The sequence below is a fragment of the Podarcis bocagei genome, assembly GCF_964188305.1.
Source record: "Podarcis bocagei genome assembly, chromosome: 1".
In the NCBI taxonomy this organism is placed as follows: Eukaryota; Metazoa; Chordata; class Lepidosauria; order Squamata; family Lacertidae; genus Podarcis; species Podarcis bocagei.
The window spans coordinates 116,483,729-116,503,870 of NC_138125.1; the positions used below are offsets into that span (position 1 = coordinate 116,483,729).

The 20,142-nt window shown below is 42.3% G+C and overlaps 1 protein-coding gene across 4 annotated transcripts in view; it reads right to left on the reverse strand.

Annotated features, from left to right (window-relative positions):
* Positions 1-7,787: 7,787 nt before the first annotated feature.
* The window catches only part of ITPRID2 (ITPR interacting domain containing 2), a 67,903-nt gene continuing 55,548 nt past the window's right edge, over positions 7,788-20,142 (reverse strand). For all 4 annotated transcript variants that reach the window (XM_081198909.1, XM_081198908.1, XM_081198910.1 and 1 more), the window contains 7 exons: positions 17,622-17,699; positions 16,571-16,698; positions 14,433-14,583; positions 12,910-12,975; positions 12,149-12,562; positions 9,662-9,785; positions 7,788-9,015 (listed from right to left, as the gene is read on the reverse strand). In XM_081198909.1, the coding sequence (XP_081055035.1) occupies positions 9,675-9,785; positions 12,149-12,562; positions 12,910-12,975; positions 14,433-14,583; positions 16,571-16,698; positions 17,622-17,699 (948 nt within the window). In that variant the 3' untranslated portion in view covers positions 7,788-9,015; positions 9,662-9,674. The remainder of the gene's footprint in view (positions 9,016-9,661; positions 9,786-12,148; positions 12,563-12,909; positions 12,976-14,432; positions 14,584-16,570; positions 16,699-17,621; positions 17,700-20,142) is intronic.

Consider the following 20,142-nt stretch of genomic DNA (forward strand, 5'->3'; position numbering starts at 1 on the left):
GTTATGGGAAGATGTGTTGTATTTTTCTTTTTTGCTTTGTTAATGGATTTTATTTTTTCTTGTTTTTTCTCTCTTTTTTATTTTTTATTTTTTCTTTATTGTGGTGTGTTGTATTGTTTATGTCTAAAAAGGTGTTTTCTGCTTTTTCTTTCTGTAACTTTTAAAACTTTAATAAATATTATTTTTTTTAAAAAAAAGTTGTTGTCCTCTTGGTTCCTGAGCTTTCCAGTCAGCTTTGCCATTTCAGCGTAGTCCATCAGCTTAGTTTGCCATTCCTCTCTGGTAGGGACTCTTCTTTCCATCTCTGGGCTAGTAGCATCCGTACGACTGTTGTCGTATACATAAAAAGCATTTTCTGTTCCTTTGGTATGTCGGTACCTAAAATTCCTAAAAGAAGAGCTTCTGGTTTTTTAACAAAAGTTATTTTCAACATTTTTTTTTTCCAATTCATTATACATCTCCCAGAAAGCTTTAATTATCTTACACAACCACCGCATATGATAAAAAGTACCTTCTATCGCTTTACCAGCTTCCTGTGTTTCTATTCTAGTCTGCTTAAATGCTAGGGATGGGGAAATCTGTTCATTTCAGTTTCTCTCAGACCCCAGCTGCACTGTACCACATTAAATAGTCACGGCTTCCACCAAAGAACCCTATAGTTTGTTAAGGGTGCTGAGAGTTGTTTAGAGGCCCCTACTTACCTCACAGAACTACAATTCCCAGAATTCCCTGAGAAGAGGGACTCACTGTTAAACCACTCTGAGAAATGCATAATTATTATTTTTTGCATGCAACTTTGACTAATATTTTTGCCAGCCGTTTCCCCTAATATAATGCATTTTTGTAGGAATTCAAAATCATTTTCAGGAATGCACACATTCCTCTTTGCATCTCCCCAAGATATGCATTGGGGGGAGGCGGGGTTGACTATGTCGCAAAATTTGGAGGTGGATCTGAAGAATACTTGTGTCGGTTTGGGAAGAGTGACTTCGGTAGGTTCTCATTAAAATGCAAAACAATTTTATTCCCTATCTATATTTAATGTTGGCTGATTCCTACCTGATTGACACCTACATCTGCTCTCCTCCAGTGAGCTCTGTGCTTACAAAGTTAATCACAAATTGTTTGTGGGATGCTTTTACAGCCTGAGAAGTTGCTTTTCTAGAGAGGCAAAAGAGAGAGAGGCTGCTTCCAATCCAAATCCAAAGGCTTGTTGTATGTAATTTAGAAGGAATTAAAAGGGGATTAGAAAATTCATGGAGGGCAAAGCTATTAAAGGCATCACTACCTACAGAATTCAATGAGGCATTTTTCTGAATACCGGTCATTTGGGGGCTGGGAGTGACAATGGGAGCAGGCTACTGCCCTTGTGTCTGCTTGCTGGTTCCCAAGAGGCACGTGGTTAGCAACTACAGCAAACATGCTGCTGGCCTAGAGAGGCCATTGGTCTTGCAAGGTACTTCTTATGTTTAAGCACAAAATATTGGAGGAATTTCAGGGAGAGGAAAGAAGAGTTTTGGTGGGACATTCCTGCACTTAGCATCGCTCACCATAGCTGCCAACTCCTTGGGGGCCTGAGTACCCACAAAATTCTGCATGAAGGGTCTGGGCACACACAAATTTCGTTGCCAGGGCCATGCACGCTGCATGGCACCCATGGCCCTGGACATCCATAGCCACGAGGCAAAGCTGGTTGCCCACTCATTGTTGGCAAGTAGGGTCATTCCAGTGGCAGCAGAACTGGTGAGATGGCGGTGTCTCAGGTGGAAATGTTGCAAGTCTATTAGAAACCACGTGAAGTCTTGTGATTTAAATTTAGTACAACAACAAAAGCCAGACTGGTTTGTGGTTTTTTTTTAAGTCTGTCCTTGTTTAGTAGTTGTACCTTGATCTTCCTTTTTGCAGCTCTTAATTTGCTTGACTTGTGTCATTATATTTCACCTGAGTTTGATAAATCAGGCATCCATCAATAGATATCACTTTAAGGAGTAGGATGTGTGCCAGAACCAGGGGTGGATTTCAGAGGGCAGGGAAGGAAAAGCAGCATGGCCAGGTGTGTATGCCTGCCTGTTTATCTATGTTTAGATATCTAGCTATATCTAGAGACAGACAGATATATTCCTTAATATAAAAGTGCAAAAATTTAATATCCATCGTTCCATCAAACCAAGCAAATCATGGCAATTCTCCTTAGGTGCAATCTGGTCTTGCACACAAGACCAGCTTCCTCATCGCACCTTTTCCACCCTGCACCCAGTTATAAAGCCGCCATCCCCTCTGATTCTGCAGCCCCTTTTTTACCCACGCTTTCATCTTCATCTTTCTGGTCCAAATGGCATCCAAAATCCAGCCCTAGCAACCGCTTTCAGCATTGAGGTTCCTCAAATGAAGCAGGGGTAGCTGTGGTGCCCTTCAGATGTTGATGGACTTCCAAATCCCATCAACCCCAGCCAGCAGGGCCAAAGGACAAGGTTGATGGGTCTTCTTTTGGAATACTTGTGGACTACAGCATCAGGAGGGCACGATGCTGACTATCCCTGAAGTTGAGGCACAATAAAGAACTGAAAAGAGCCTTTCCTTTCCCAGCGAGAAGCCCCAGCTTGGCCTCGGAGTTAAAAGGCAATCTTTCAAGACTGAAGACCCTGAGAAGCTCTAATGGCCTTCACAATCTGTACTGCACACGTAACTTGAACGTTTAAATTAAGAATTGGTTTCTCTTGATACTTTACCCATGAGAGAGGCAATATGTAAACATTTGATTTACAGATGGGCATTTCTTTCTGCTCTTCGTAGAAATTGCAAAGCCTGCTTATAGGAAATGAGATAGATTAAAGATGCATAACCTTATTATAAATTGCAAACACTGCTGTCTTCTTAAAGCTACATACGGTTCAATAGAAGAGATAAATGTTTGGCTAGCTAACACCCAGTTCATAAACACAATTACATGGAAGGAAGCTCAATTGATTTCATTGAGCTTAGATCAGAATTCTGCTCTAGTGTATTTAATCAGGAAATCAAGTATTTAGGGCTTTTGCAATGATTGAAAATCAGTTGAGTTTCCAGGAACCTGCGTTTGTGATATGAAGATTTAGCAGCATTAAAAAGAATAATAGTCTGGGTCATCTTTTTGTCAGCCATGGTGTAAAAAATAACCATTTTTTAAAAAAAATAATGAGGATAGAAATTGACTTTTAAACTATATTAATTTTGCAGGAATATTTAGAAAGGATTTACAAATACAACAAGAAATGAAAAGTTAGCATTTCCTCCACTTTGATTGCATGTTTTTTAAAAATGAATAGAAAGGACAGAATCTCTTTTTAGATTGGGAAAAAAAGCAATTGTTTCAAAATATTCGGACCCTAGATTTAAATGTGCTTAATTCTGAGCTCAGCAGTGTGACAGCATTTTTATTCAACTATTTCAATACTAAAAAAAGAATAAGGCAAACATTAACCCTACCTCCCAAACATTACACGAGTACCACTACTCTTTTAGTGTGGGAAGTAGAAAAGTACAGAATCATACAGATTAAAATTGGATAAAGTATTAGTAATTGATCATAAAATATTAAAGACACTTAAAAGTGTCAAGTGGAAAAACAAAAGTGAAAACGAAAACCCATACCCCACTCCAAGCTTAAATAGTGTACATGTGAAATACAAAAGTTGTTAAGAAAATTATTATTGACGAAGATAGAGTGGCTTAAAACAGACGTCACTTGGCAACTTCGGTAAAGATACTAAAATTTCCAGAGGCCACCTACTACTTCCTGTGTTTCAATAATAGTTCTTAGTAGCGTCCATGTCTATGAACATGGTTTAGAAAACGGCAAAACATGTAGCTCAGGAGTGATGAACCTGTTGCCTTCTAAAAGTTGGCTTGTAACTCCCATCATCTCTGAACGTTGGCAATGCAGGCTGATGGGAGTCAGAAATTTTTGAGCTATTTTTATGGCAACCGAAATGGGTTGCAATATGTCTGGATTTCCCTGGGCGTTTCAGCATTTTCTGCCTGGACACTGCTTCCGACTGCTGTATTCTGGCTATGTCCAGGAAATTCTGGACATATGGCAACCCTACCCTAGGGTCTCTGGCAGCGGTGTAGATGAGCAAAACTTGGTATCTAGAACAAGTGACAGTGTTTTATTCACTACTGGAGAACATAAAAGCTCTTTTGGAGACTGTGAAGAATTAAAGAGACACATTGCACAGAAGGCCGCTGTTTGAAACCCATGTAGGCATGTACAATTAGTCGCGTGGTGCTTGGGATCCCGGCCAGCGAGCCCAATAAATTCCTTACATTCATTGCCATCATAATGTCAGCCTGAAGGATTGTTTGTGTAGGTGTTGACCTCCTCAGTGCAATGAAAGTCATTTTTATTTTTTTTTATAATTTTTTTTTATTAGTTTTCCAGATTTTATAAAGACATAACACACACAAATAGACAAAGACAAAAACATGCATAATTTCAAAAATCTTACTTTCATAACCTAGTTCCCTGACTTCCCCCCACCCCCCTTCAAGCATCCCAATTTCCATAATTATGTCAGCAAGTTATTATTTCTCCTCTTCACCTTCTTAATATAATATTTTTTATAGAAAATTTAGATTCTTTCCTAAGTTGGACTCAGGTTCCCTTCCATCGATTTCCCAATTTATATTAGATAAAATACGTATTAATTAAACCGAAAAGTCATGAGTGTTATTAAAATTCTGTTTCCCCCCCCCTCCCATCCCCGGTTTCCGTCCCTTCTCAAATACATGTCCATAATAATAGTTCTTAGCCTGGGTTCCTCACGTCCGAGGCCTTCAAGTCTCTTTCAGTCCCTCTCCGCCGCTCTTGTTGGTAGTCCTTTATGTTGGTCAGTAAATCTCGAAGTTCTGTCTCATTCAAACCAAATCTTCTTTCCACAAGAGAACTTGAGAACCCTTGCTGCAAAAGATCCACAAACCCTTCATCATCGAAATGGAGGCCCCAATCATATTTCTTCTTTATCTTAAGTTCCTGTATTCCAATTGCTCTAGGGGCCTCCTCCTTCATCTTTCGCATCTTTCGCAGATTTGTAATCCATATGATCCAAAGGTCTTCTTGTTTATACTCCACTAGTATAGCTTCCTGGTTGGTACTTTCCATCTGTACTTTCTCCTCTCCTTGTTTAGTCTTCAATTCTTGAGATATCTCTTCCAATTCAGCTGTGGATTCTTTCTCATTCAAGTCCTCAGTACATTCAGCAGAGCTGTTTATTCCAGAAGTCAAGGTCATAAGCTGTTTGTTCATAGTCAGACTCTGCTCTTGTAAAATTCCAACAAGATAAAACGTTCTTTCTAGCTCCGCTAGTAACTTTCCATCCACGGCCATTGTAATGTCTCAGAAATCCCCCTAGAGGGAATCTGATACTTAGTAATCTTTTTCCAACAGCCCTCTGCCTCGTTAGTTTCTTTGTTTCCAACAACTTTAATTCAATTGTATCACTTTTAATCCAGAGGGATCTTAGGTTAGAAGATCTTTACTTTAAGTTACCCGTTTGACAATTTTGACAGCTGTCAAACTCCTTTCCTCTTCAGCAGGCTCAGAGGCAGGACGCTCCCGGGCCCGGGAGGGGGGGTTGCACACAGCGAAAAGAAAATCTTCTAAAGTTCCACTCTTACACTCCAGCTCAGAGCTTCTTTTATCAAATCGTGAAAGTTAATGTCTTTTTAACTCACCCCAAAAGGGTAGGCTCTCCAGCTTAGTTCTCTGCTATTGCTTTAAATCTTCTGCAGGAGGGGGGGGTGCGGACTTCCTTTTGACACATCCCCCGGTCGTATCAAATTCAAAAGTAATTTATTTTAAAGTCCAAATTCCAATCTACTCACGGGTTGCTTCTTTTCAGGTCCGAATTTAAGGAAACAAGTCAGCGCTCTTCAGCCATGGCACACGGCTTCGCTCCGCTGGGATAGCGGTCTACTCCCAGCACCACGCCGCTCTCCGTATCCTCTCCGTAGCCTTTAAAAAGGCTCTTCGTGGATCGGGGAGGGCGCTTAAGGTGCCCACCGAGTCACCAGGTCCTCAGGCATCCGCGCCTGAGGTTTTTGAGGGTCTCCGCGTCGCCGTCGCGGCAAGACCCGTCCCCAGCGGAGCCGATTCCCTCCGGAGCTCGGAGGGAATCCGCCATTAGCTGTTCGCGCCAACCCGGAAGTCCTCGCAATGAAAGTCATTTTTAAGGCCAGTTTGAGTAGGTTTGCTTCAGTGATGGTTGTTACATGTGGCAGGAAGCTGCAAAAAAACCAACCACCACCCTATACTATATGGGGGGGGGGAATCATGCTATTTCCTATATACATTGACAACTTCTGGATCTATGCATCAACCAAATTACCGGTACGCTCGAGGCTATGTTAAATAGCCAGGAGCATGGAGTCATAACTGTGGTGACAACGAGCTGCTATGGACATGGGTATCACTGTGGTCTAAACCACTGAGCCTCTTGGGCTTGCCAATCAGAAGGTCGGTGGTTCAAATCCCTGTGATGGGGTGAGCTCCCATTGCTCTGTCCTAGCTAGCAGTTGAAAAGCACACCAGTGCAAGTAGATAAATAGGTACCACTGCGGCGGGAAGGCAAATGGTGTTTCTGTGCGCTCTGGCTTCCATGACGGTGTTGCGCCAGAAGCAGTTTAGTCATGCTGGCCACATGACCTGCAAAGCTGTCTGTGGACAAACGCCGGCTCCTTCAGCCTGAAAAGCGAGATGAACATTGCAACCCCATAGTTGCCTTTGACTGGATATAACCGTAAAAGGGTCCTTTACCTTTACCTTTTATGTAGCTTTTGAAATGGTAGCAAGAAACCAGGAAGAGTCTGTTCCATCAACACTGAACATTAATCTATAGGTCAATAAGAACAGAAGAATAGCTTTGCTGGATCAGATCAAAGGTCCATCTAACCTAGACGTGTTCTCACACTAGCTAACTAGATACCTACAGGAAGCTCTTAAGCAAGACAGAAGTCCAATAGCTCCCTTCAGCAGTAAATTCCTTGAATCCAGCCTTTTCTTTACATCAGGTATGGGGAACATTTGGCCCCACAGATGATTACTGAACTAAAACTCCCATAATCTCTGGTCTGAAGGAGTGTCTCCACCCCCATCGTTCAGCCCAGACACTGAGATCCAGCTCTGAGGGCCTTCTGGTGGTTCCCTCATTGTGAGAGGTGAACTTACAGGAAACCAGGCAAAGGGCCTTTTTGGTAGTGGCGCCTACCCTGTGGAACACCCTCCCAGCAGATGTCAAACAGCTATGTGATTTTTAAAAGACATGTGAAGGCAGTCTTGTTCAGGGAAGTTTTTAATGTGTGATATTGTGCCCCCCCTTTTTTTTGTTGGGAGCCATCCAGAGTGGCTGAGGCAACCAGGCTAGATGGGCAGCGTTATAGCAAAAAGTCACTTTTTTTGCAGGGGTCAGCAGGAGGGGGTAACAGATTTGTTGCACAAGCGCTCCAGATCAACTTCTGATGCACAACCTGAATGATACAATGACTGGGACACGGCTTCTGTGTCTCTTGTAATGTAAAGGAACATTCATACATGATACACCCCCCCCCCACCTATCACCTGAGGTGGTTCAGTCCATTATACCAGCTCAGGGTTCTAATATCTCATTTTGCTGCATGTATAAACCAGGATTAATATGCAAGCTGAATTCTTCTCTCAAATGCCTATGTAAGGATCTATTCACATAACTCCCCCAGCCCAGGCAGAAGACTCCAGTGTCTGAAAACCAATGAAAATAACGAGTTCAAAACACTTGTAGGCAAAATAAATATTTTATTGGCATAACAGCCCCTTTTAATATGAAAGCCCTTATGTCCATTCCAAATGCACTTTGACAGACTTTTCTCATAAAAGATAGTTATAGTTTTACTAGTTTTGATTATGTATTCAACACAATCTTGATTTTATTAGTTGAAAACATATTTTAAAAACAAAAAACAAAACCACAGAAACATAAGGAATCCCAGTGGCAATAATCCAGACATTATTAAACCTTGACTGTCTAGCATCCCATTGACAAAAAAAACATGTAAAAGAAACTGAAAACCCTGCCAACATACAATTTCTTCTGTTCTGATACATGCCATTTTCCCTGGGCCATAGTAAAACTTCAGAAAAAGGGGAACAATTCGTTCCGATTCCCCCACAACAACAGCATTATCCACTTAGAAAAACCCTCTAGTGTTTTATAGACTTGTTTTATGAAAAGGAGAAAAAGGCTGCCTCCTGATACCGTTGAGAAGTCATCAATATATATTAAGGATTTTTAAAACAATACAAAGCACACCCCCAAGGAGAAAGATTAAAGAAGCAGAAAATTTTATTTATTTTTTAAAAGGTGTCTACTGCTCAAAGATAAGGCTCTTGGTGTAAGCGTTCTTAGTAGTTTTACGTAAGTTCATTTAGCTCTCTAAACTCTTTGCAAACAACAGCTTCTCCCAAGAGTTTCAGCATTTTAAAACAACAACAACACAACAGGTTACTCTCCTCTTTTGAAGTGGCACTTGGTAACAGCAGTGAAAACAGGATAGTTGTTTCAAGCTCTCAGAGTGAATCAGTTATTGCACAGTTAAATACCTCACAGAGGTCAGTGGGTTTTTACATAGATATATAAAATAACAATGACAGTCCTAGGCTATTTATAACTGGGGTAGATCAAGGAAGTCTTCAAGTTTTACGAGGAACACCTCTACACAGAAATAATTATAATAATTATAATAATAATAATAGCAAGACACTATGCACAAATGAACCGTAGGAATGTACAAATAAATATTAAGGCTTGGAAGGTGGTTCATGGGCAGTAGTAAGATGTAGAGTGTCCCAATCGGAGCAGAGGGAGCTGAAGTGGAACATTAAGCAGCACAAAACTACAAACTGTATACAGTAGCCTTCACTTCTGTCCTCCTGAGTGCAGGCAGACACGCCCATCTAGCCTTCCAAAAGGAGAATTCCACAGTGGCCCTGGACCACATGCCAACCTGTCGTGGGGGGGGGGGGAGGAGAGAGAGTTATTGCATGATTGTCATTTCAAATCAAAAACAAATATATTTATTCGGTGAAAGCAGCGACATGCATCTCAACACCCGGGACTCACAACTTGCAGACTCAACCCATAGAATAAGAGAACAAGAAGAACATACGTTTAAAGAAGATTGGAAAACATCTATTGAATATATGGGAAATAATTGTGTATAGCTGAAAACGCTGGCAGCATCAAGATAAATTCAACAGTGTAAATAAGTTTTGTTGGGTGCAATAATGGAATACCGAATGGTATAGTTTTTGTAAAATATGCAGAGATTTATGATACGTAAAATGAACTATGGAAAGAGAAGGAGGATATTTTAAGGATGTAAAATGAGTATTTGAAATTGTAAAACAGAAAATTTAAGAAAAAGTATATATATTATATATAACACATGCATTTCAACACCCCAGGCTAATGGCTTAGAATCCACCCACTGGTGGCCAAGCACTGTTGCTGGAGCCAACTTTGAGAAAGTGGAGGCAGTAGTGCAATTCTGTAATATTCAGCCCCTACATTCTTTTCTGATGTAATCTGCATGGTCTTTCCCCACCCTCCTGCTAGCACTTACTGGCATGCAGCAACACTGAAATATTTACCTGTAGTACCAATTCATGGTTGCGTTTCTTGCTTAGCGTTAGCAGATCTGCTAGGGGAAGAGACAGCTGCTAACAGTCCACTTACAATTTCCCGTCTGATTTCACCGACGATAGATTCTTTGATCTGAAAAGAAGACATTTCAGGTTTGTCTACATTTACCATCCTTCCCCTATATTTGTAGCTCACTGAAGGCTAAGCACAACTGCATAGGTTGGGCCAATCCCATTCAATCTTTCCTTGTGGAATTGGGGGAATGTGGCAGTAGGCAGTTTTCCAGGGTTATATCTGCAACACCATCCATTTGAAGCATATGGCTTTCCCCCAACTTAGCCTGGGAACTGTAGTTTAAGGGTGCTGGGAACTGTAGTTCTGTGAGGGGGTAAACTACAGTTTCCAGGTTTATTAGTGGGGAAGCCATGTGCTTTATTAAATGTATGGAGTGGATGTGTCCTAAGTTCTGTACTGTGCTTCTAATCCTACAAGAATATTGTTGGAGGTCAACACTGAAGGAGGGGGGTCAATACTGAGAAACAGACCCATGAGTTCATGGTGCAGAATAACCTAGGAGCCAAAGATGAGGAATAAATTGGCAGATACCTAAGCCAGGATGACCATTGTTGTCCAAAAACAGAAAGCCTTTTATCATTCTTCCTGTCTATGAGAATCCAATGGGCAGCAAGGGGCAGGAGGGGGGTGGGTGGAGAATGAGCCAGTCTAGTGGTTATTTAATGCCCAGAAAATTGCTCCAAACTGCAGCCCTGGTGGTTGACCACAAGCAGCAGCGCTGTGCTGAGAACCAAGGGTTCTGCGTTCCAGTGCTGGCGGGATTGCCACTTAAGGGACGAATACAAAGGCTATAAATAAATTGGGTTCATTCCGAAATGAAGTGACAAAGGCTTCCCAAATTAGCGGAGCTAATGGATGAGCAAGCAAGAGAAAGGATCCATCTGTGTGGAAAGGAACAGGCAACTTGTGTTCTATTCCTGGCTTTGCTACAGCCAGGCTTCCTGTGTGACCTTGGGCAGGATGCTGTCTCTGCGTCCAAGTTTCCTCGCTGCAGTAAGGGATGTGTGCAAAGAATCCAACTTTGCATCTAGAAAGTGGCACACAAGAAAGAATACCAATGGACCTGCAATCAGTCTGATTTTAAAAAATGTTTTACAGCTAAGTGTAAGACCTGCCACTCTTTCTAGAGAAGTTTCTTCAAAATAGAGGGTGATGTCCAATGATTTCAATGGATCTATGCTGAGAATGATTAATGTTGGCTATCACCCAAAGGTTCCTTGAAACTAGTACCTTGAAAGGCACCAGTGTGACTTTGCAAAAGTGCACCGGTGTCTTGAAAAGGTAAAATGGAGAGCATCGAGAAGCAGACTGTTCAAATCAAGTATTCCTGAAACAATTTGATTCAAGATACTATTCCCCAATAACCCGATTTCTATTAAGTAGAGAACACTAGCTCCATTCTTCTTTTATTTTATATTTTGCATTTTTATATTCCACAAATAAGAAAGCAATCTGCATTTTCTTCGAAGCAAGAGAGAACAAAGTTAAGTATCTTGGCATTTTTGTAGTTTTCTTCTGTGGGAGTATGGAGAAAAGGATAGCGGGTTCCTTTTCATTCCAGTAAAAAGATACAGGTCAAAAGCTCACACACATTACAGTCTATTCTGGCATGCTCTGGAACACTGAATACTGTTTATGCTGTTTTCTCCTACAAGCCAAGATAATTCATGTATACACAGGGAGAGGAATTGTTCAGAATGCCATGAGTTTAACATTTGTGAAGAAATATCAAGAATGCATATTAATGAATTTCCCTGCAATGGATTCATTCTGCTTTGGGAAGCAAACAATGCAAGGCAGAGACTTTCGGTATTTATGAGATGCAAAGAGATATATTAAACAAAGTGGGTGCCAGCATTAAACAAACCCACTCTGTAACATACACACAATGTGTGATTTGGCAAACTTCTGTGTTTAAGGGACTAGCGACACAATGGGACTTACTTCTGAGGAAACATGAGAAGAATTGAATAACTTTTATGGCATTAGTCCTTAGAGCATAACAGCACCAGACTTTCTCCAAAGCCCGGCACTGAGTATGAGACTCTCGGGGAAAGATCACATCCTCTGTATGCAGGACGTCTCAGTTCAACCCCTGACATCTCTTGATAGTGTTGGGAAAGATCTGAACTAAGGCTGGGCCAAAAGAAGAAAGAAAGCTTTCCAACTGCTGAAAACAGCAACCTGATGGCTTCCCTCAAAGAATCTTGGAAACTATAGTTTGTTAAGGTTGCTAAGAGTTGTTAGGAGATCCCTATTACCCTCAGAGAGTTACAATTCCTCATTTCCTGGGAAGAGGGATTGATCATTAAACTATCCTGGGGATTGGAGTTCGGTGAGGTCAATCAAATCTTCTTAACCACATTAAGAAGAAAACATTGAGATAAAATGCTCCAAATGCTAGCCAGCCTACTGCTCACCTCTCGTATGACTTGCTGCAGTTCATCGTTCTCCACACTTCTGTGAATTTCTTCAACCGCAGGCACAAGAGGGATCTTTTCAAGTTTCTGCTCCACCTCCGATCTGGACGTTGTGTGTCCCTCAGAGCTTTCAGGAGGCTGCCCTGTTCCTGCTCTTGCCGGTGGAGAGGGCATCAAGGCCACACACGCTCGGTAGATTTTTTTGCTTTGGGGCTTGGCCTTCCCCATCATCTCAGATGAGTGTGCACTGTCTTTTCTGCTGGCTTGGCTGGAACACACTGAAGAGGAGTCAGAATGTCCATGATCAAAAGCACATTCTGAGCCATCGGCCGGCGGAATCTCCATTCCAAGTTCTCCCAGACCCAACCTCAGCTCAGACTTCAGAAATGACTGCTCTCGAATGAGTTCAGAGACCTACGGAATTACGGGAGGTGGGGGAGGAAGACAAGACAACTGCTTTACTCACTGTCTTGTGAGACAGGCAAAACCCCAAATGTATGCTGGAACAGGAGCACAAAAATTACGCCTCATCCTTGGGCTACAAACCATGCCTTCAACCCTACTGGAACACACTGCGTCTCAGAATAGCCAAAGGCCTAGCATGAATTTGACAGCATCCCCAGTATCTCACATGTTCTGTACATACATTTATTCCATTCCAATCCAATCCATTCCATTCATGTATCACTGCCAATGAAACATCTCAATGTGACTGGAAAATACCACTGCCTTCACTTCCAGCCTTTGTCTTGGTTACTTACCGGCTCCATCACATTCAGTGAAGAAGGGCACGACAAGTTATCAGTGCTTCTGCTCCCATACATGCCCTGGAAGAAAAAAAAACCCACAGAAATTAGGGGTTGTTGATGTTTTTGGAAGCTCTCAAAATTGCTTCGTGGCCTGTGCCACACCGCCAACTTTCTGAGAAAACAAGGACCCAGAGAGCCTTTTATGCTACCTCTGCATTTATGATTCCAGGACATAGTAAGGAAGAAAAATATTTAAAGAGCTGTAAGAGTTTAGAGGATATGGACACTGTTAGTCAGGACTCAGAGAAGACCAAATGAAATCAGTGGACTGAAGTAGCTTAAGTTCATCAATTTCAGTGGATCTATTTGGCACAACTTAGTTGGGTCTTAGTCCCCCGCCTCAAAAAACCACACACCATGTTTCCTTTTCCTCCTCAGACCCATCCCTGGGTCATCTAAACCTTTGGAGTCTCCAAAGAAAAGCAACCTGAATCTGCAGAGGTCACCATTTAGTTATCGGGTAACCTGTAGTCAGCTGTGCTATTCTGTCTAGAACTTCCCCCCTCAGATGGGGGGAAAGGGACAGAATTTGGATATGCTACATGCTCTTTAGTTTCTTCTAACCCCTCATTCAAACGTAATAGCTCTGTTCATATGATTAAATTATTGACACACATGCAGCCCCTTTATTTCCCCTTCACATGAGTGGACACAAGAAACCATTGTTTGTCGTTTGGGGTGGCCATGAACCCCAGTTCTCCATTCACATGTAGCAGAAAGCTGCAGTCAGCTGTAGCTTCCTGGTTTGTTTCCTTGCTGACATGAAGGGAGGAGTGAAGGAGATGTAACAGCTCAGAAATACCCTAGTTTATTAAGCCAGGATTGGGCCACTGTCAATATAAGCCTCTATCATTTTCTATTTCAGGTTTGTTCATATGAAGAATGCCAGAGAGATCAAGGGGCTGGAAGGTTGATCTGGATCATTAGTGGATTGTTGAACTGGATCATTAGTGACATCTGGGCTACACCACCCTAAAATACATGGGGAAATGCTTCCAGAGCAAGTTGTGAGCCTAGGGGAGAACACAGGCCATGTTTTATGTCTGTTGGTATTGACAGAGCAACACAACCCCCAACTTCTTCTTGGCCTACAAATCCAAGCCCAGTTGCCTGTCTCTTAGTTTTTTAACAATAAAGGAGTACAAATACCCACAGGACAAACTCAACCATTCTGCTGAATGTGCATGTCCTCACCATTCTGAGGCTGTGGGCTACAGGCCTTCAATCTGGGCTTCCCTCTTGCCGCTGACTTGAAAATTTGCTTAGCATGTCTGATACTGAATTCCATTAGCCTCTGGAACATGGATCCACATGAAAAAACACTCTGCCCCAAAACAAAAATGCTTAATGTGTCTGTTCTAATGCTTGGTGGCATAACAAAGTTCTGGGTATTAGGGGAATAACTCGCCCCATATCTACCCGGTGCTTCTACATCCCTTGCACAGATATATCTGCACAGATGGACTGTGACATACCATGGGTGTTTGTTGCCTGTAAGGTGAAGACACGTGAATATTCCTAAGCTGCTCTTCGAGAGTAAGAAGGCGCTCCTCTAACTGCATTTCTAATTCCTGAAGCTCCATGCGGACAGATTTCCTCAGGCTCTGGAGCTGATCAGCTTCGTATCTAAATCAGAAGCAAACAAAATGGAAAGGGGAATATACAATCCTGTTGGCAGAGCACAAATAGGCATATCATCCAAAGCAGTGGAGGGAATGATAACATATCAGTCCAGTGTTATGCAGATATATGCACTTTCACATGAAAATATATAGCAACCAAGAAAAGGGAACAGAGGAAAGAAGGAATGTGTGCATTCCACAGGAGTGCATGGGGCTTTACTTTTGGTTTTGCAAACTAATGAGGAAAATCCACTGGAGATGAAATTAGTAAAAAACAAAACTAATCCCTTAGGGCGGGGAACAAGACTTCCAGAGCTTAACTAGTATGTATTTAGCAAATCTGTAAATTAAATGCTATATATAGGTTTGGATGTGGTCCAGGTATTTATTGGGAGCAGCGTATTATATAAGCAAGGGAGAGAGCTGGTCATGCAGATGCCGTAATACATGGATGGGAGAGTGAAGCAACCCTTTTCTTTCCTTACAGAATCTACAGTGGAAACGAAACGGGATTTCAGTGGAACTAGGCTGGCTTGAAGGGCTACCATGCATGTAGCAGACATCAGACAAGAAACTCATGAGCAGAGCCTTAGGCTAGGCCTGGGAAGACACACGCTCAAATCTTCACTCACTCATGACTGACCTTGAGCTCAGTCACTATTTCTCAAGCAAACATTTACCACAAGCATATTGAAAGACTAAGATGGGGTGGGGAGAAGAAACTCGGGGCACATTTATCTCTTTAGGAGGATGGCAGGGGTGTGTGTGTGTGTGTGTGTGTGTGTGTGTGTGTGTGTGTAATAAAATGAGTATCTTCAGAAACAAATAGTTCTACGGAACCTCACCACAAGGTGGCTATAAGAGTGACTGATATGATTCGGAGGGAAATCCTGAGACCACCCCAGTGTGGTGAAGTGGTTTGAGTGTTGGACTAAGGTAAAAATAAAATAAAAGGGAAATGACCCCCGGACGGGTAAGTCCAGTCAAAGGTGGCTATGGGGTGTAGCACTCGTCTCACTTTCAGGCCAAGGGATCCAGCGTTTGTCTGCACACAGCTTTCTGGGTCATGTGACCAACATGACTAAACCGCTTCTGGCGCAACGGAACACCGTGACGGAATCCAGAGTGCATGGAAACACCATTTACCTTCCCGCCACAGCGGTACCTATTTATCTACTTGCACTGGCGTGTTTTCGAACTGCTAGGTTGGCAAAAGCTGGGAAAGAGCAACGGGAGCTCACCCTGTCACAGGGATTCAAATCACTGAGCTTCCAATCACCAAGCCCAAGAGGCTCAGAGGTTTAGACCACAGCACCACCCGCATCCCATAGTGTTGGACTAGGACCTGAGAAACCAAGGTCTAAATCCCCACTCAGTTATTAAGTTCACTGGGTGATCTTGGGCCAGCCACAGTCTTGCAGTCTTAACCTACTGCTTCACAGGGTTGCTGAGAGGAAAAACATTGAAGGGTTGAGAAGCATGCCACCTTGAACTCCTTGAGGAATAAATAAAATGAAAAGCCATCCCTTTTAAAACATCTAAATGTCCTAAGGAATATGACCCTTGAAGTTAATGCCCAAATGAAACGAAACCCAAACATCAAAAAGGATCTTACCAAGAGGGCAGAGATCAGAGCAAAAGGGACGAAAGGTTGGTCTTGACAGAAGCACTCTGAAGAGAGTGGAGAAGAGGTGGCAGAACAGAAAGACCGCCATGGAGAAAGTTGCAGCAATCTAACTGTGAGTGATGATCAGAAGCAAAGTGGCAGAGTCAGAATGCAAAAGGCCAGTTCTAAATGCGCAGAAGAGGAAGGAGAAGGAGCGTGCTTTAGGATTAACTGAAGGCTGCGCACCTAGAAGAAAAACAGTGCTTTTGAGAAAGAAAGAGAACAGATGCGAAAGGTTTTAGTAGAAATATAAAAGCAACCTGCATGTGAGCACAGATAAAGTAAACAAGTTGCTTAGGTGAGAGCACCCCCCTACCCCACTCACCTCTCTTCCTCTGTCATGTGCTGATAAACAGTGGTTTGCTGGCGCAACATGGACAATTCCAAATCCATCATTTGCGTTCTAAACAGGTTTAGGTTCCTTCTCACGGCTTGAAGATCTTGGAATGTATTCTAGACAGATACAGAGAAGCATTTATGTTCAGAACTCTGTGTAAATACATAACAAGAGCTCTGCCAAATCAGACTAAAGGCCCCTCCAGGACAGCACCCTGTCTTCACAGTAGCCAAGCAGATGGCGACGATAGTGATGATTCACTTGCATACTGCTTATGTCAAAATGCCTCCTATGCAGTTTACAGCTACAGTTCCCAACTATAAAAACCAATGCATAACTAAAATAATAATAATAATAATAATTTATTATTTGTACCCCACCCATCTGGCTGGGTTTCCCCAGGCACTCTGGGCGGCTTCCACAGAAACCAAAAAACACTAAAATATCATACATTAAAAGCTTCCCTGAATAGGGCCGCCTAAAAGAGACAAAAACCATTCTGCCGGGGCACTAAAACAACCTCAAAAATTAAAATATGCAATAAAACACAAGAGAAGTCCACAAACAGGACATGAGCTCTCTTCTCACTTGCAATTCCCAGAAACTAGTATTCAGAGGCATTCCGCCCTCTTGACACTGGAGGGAATAAAGAGCCACTATGGCTGGTAGCTATAGCCTTGTCTCCCATGAATTCCATGAGCCCAATCTGCCAATGGATTGTCTTCATAGAGACAATCTGGGCTCTGGGCTGGGGCTCAGCAACTTACAGCCTATTGGTGGAGTCAGCCATCTTAGCACCACGCCTACGGCATGCCCATGACCTCCCTGTCCTTTGCCCTTGAAAACCACCCAGAGGGAGGGAGGGAGAGGGCTGGATACATGGAGTAGAGAACTGCAACATCTCTTTCTTCGTCCCTATCTTCTAAAGATGGGAGGGGAGAACCCAGATGAAAGGACATTCTCATTTTATACATATATATAGGCGCAAGTTTATCTCAAACACAGAACATGGATGAAGAGAGAGAAAAGTGCCATTTACTTCATAGAGAGGTAGAATAGAAGATCTCTGAGTACTGTAAGGGGCTGTAGTGAGGTCAGGACTTCTCATCATAGCATTCTAGAAAGGGAAGAGAAGAGGTCAAAACAAACATACATTTTAACAACTTGGTACATAAGACCAATAAGCAATAACATGTCAATACAACAGTCATGAACACAACGAACTTTTCATGCTATTGCACCAAAAAAGCCCAACAAATTTTGATTTTTACCTCTTGAAATATGGCAACCCTAACTCTGGGGGACTTCCGCAAAAGCTCAGCAACTTTGGCCAACTTCCCTGACCGCTGATGTTTAAATATATGGTACTAAATATATCAGTACTTTGAATATTTAAGAAAATATCAAAGATGTTCTGTTTTGTGTTTAAAATATTGATCTCTTAATTTTGAGGTTATCTTATACATTGGGGCATCTTATACAAGGGAAAAAACTGTAGGTCGTTTGCATTTGCCCGGTTTATTTTTATATAACAACTTTGTGAAATGGGCTGGCACTTCAAGCAAGGCCAAACTTTGGCTCTCATCCTCAACTCTGGGCCCAGCCCCCTCACACCTAAATGACAGCCCACCTGTGTTTCAGCCAGTGTTTCTGGCAGTGATACCCCTGCCACCCCTCAGATATGGAAACACTGAAGCCCCAAACAATATCTAAAATCTGAGACTGGTCAGATTTGTTGCACCTCTTCAATTCCGCTGGATGCGTGTATTCAAACCACCAAGGCCCCCAGAAGCCTTGCAAGGTGGTATAGCCCTACGGACGGCGGTATCACGTGTGCCATCTGAATTAGCTCTGTGCACTTGTGTGAAGAGCAAATTCCAACTAAGAAGAGGAATGGATTTAGATTCAAAAATCCAATTTGGCAGTGAAATTTCTGGGTAAGAAGCCAATTTGTGCAAAGCAAAACTTCCCACCTGCGATTTTTGTCCTTCCCCCAAAGGACTAAGAGGAGCCCATAGGAGACTGTCTACTCTGCGAAATAGACTGAGACCAAATGCCTTCTTCAAGGCCACTTAGTGAACTTCACAATTAAGCAGGGATTTGAAACACAGGTCAATGCAGTCTAAGTCCAACGCTGTATCCCCTGCGCAAACTGGTTCATAATATTCTGCTTAAGATACAAGTACCAAATCAAAACTGTGCTAAGATGATAATGATACGTGCTGCATGACAGACAAAGGAGCTTTTCCTCAGACTTAAAAAATTATCTAAGCAGTTAGTGTGCAAGTAGCAAGGCTTCAGATAGCATTATCTACACAAACCCAAATATGTCAAAACAGAAACACACAGACGCAATACCGCCAAACTCCTAAAGGATGTGGAAGTGTAGCAAGTCCAGTGTAGGTCTAGGAGTTTTATTAACTATGGACACCATGGAAAAGAATGCATTTTACAAAATGGAATGAGTAAAGCTGTGTCAGATCCCTGGGAAACTCCTGACTGGAGAAGCAACTATGTTCATTCCAAACTTTCATATGATAAAATGAGGCTTCCGATTGTGAAAGCCTCTTCAAAAAAAGGTGAACTTTCCCCAGCTCCAGAACGGAGTTTATTGCATCTGGCAAGCATTTTAGAACATGTTAAGTACTAAGTGGGGGAAAATCTTGGGATTCGTTCTAGGAGGAGGTTGCGAAAAGGAAGTTACTTAATCAAAATTTATTGCAGAGCATTAAAATAGTCTTGAGCTTTCGAATTAGCAGTTTTGCACATGGAACACATGGCTGCAAAGCTTAAGCCACCTAGCCTATGTCTCTCAGGCTTCATGAAGACTCTGCAGAAATATGTATGGCATTCAAATATTGTAATTTTATTTTAATTTGTGTGTGTGAACGGGGCTTGGCTCTTAGGCATACTACTCATTTCACACTTGCCTAAACCAGGCTGGCCTTCAATATAATGACATCTGGGAAATGGGAGACGGCTCAGATTCACAACCCTGCTCAAGGACTCTCTAGATGAGAGGAGAACTTGTGACCCTCCAGACATCCCTTTGTTATAACTCCCATAAGACCTAGCGAGCATGGCCAATTATCAGGGACAATGGGAATTGTGATGCAACATTTCCACACAGCTGTACACGGCATGCATTAGACAATTAGTGGAGAGCAAACTTGCCCTTCTGCAAAGTTTGCCTCCCATTACTTATCTTGTCCTTGAGGGGACTCTGTCAAGCTCCTGGCCTGAGCAATGCCAACATTCCCCAGGGCACAGAATACCAATGGCTTACACTTCATCAGATGCACTAACAGAACAGAAATATCTTCTCAAGCCTCAATTTAATAAGAATAATAAAAAGCAAGGCCTTTAAAACGTTTGCATATAAAAGATCCCGAGTAGGAAGAAATCTAATTCATGCTTCACAGAACTGAGTTTTTGTACGTCAGCTTTGCCATGACTGTATTGAAAGGCAACGTGACCCAGTTGATAAGAGCATCAAATTTAGATCTGCGGAGTCAAATCCCATCTTAGTCAGGGACTCAATGGAATGTTTGGGCAGCGGC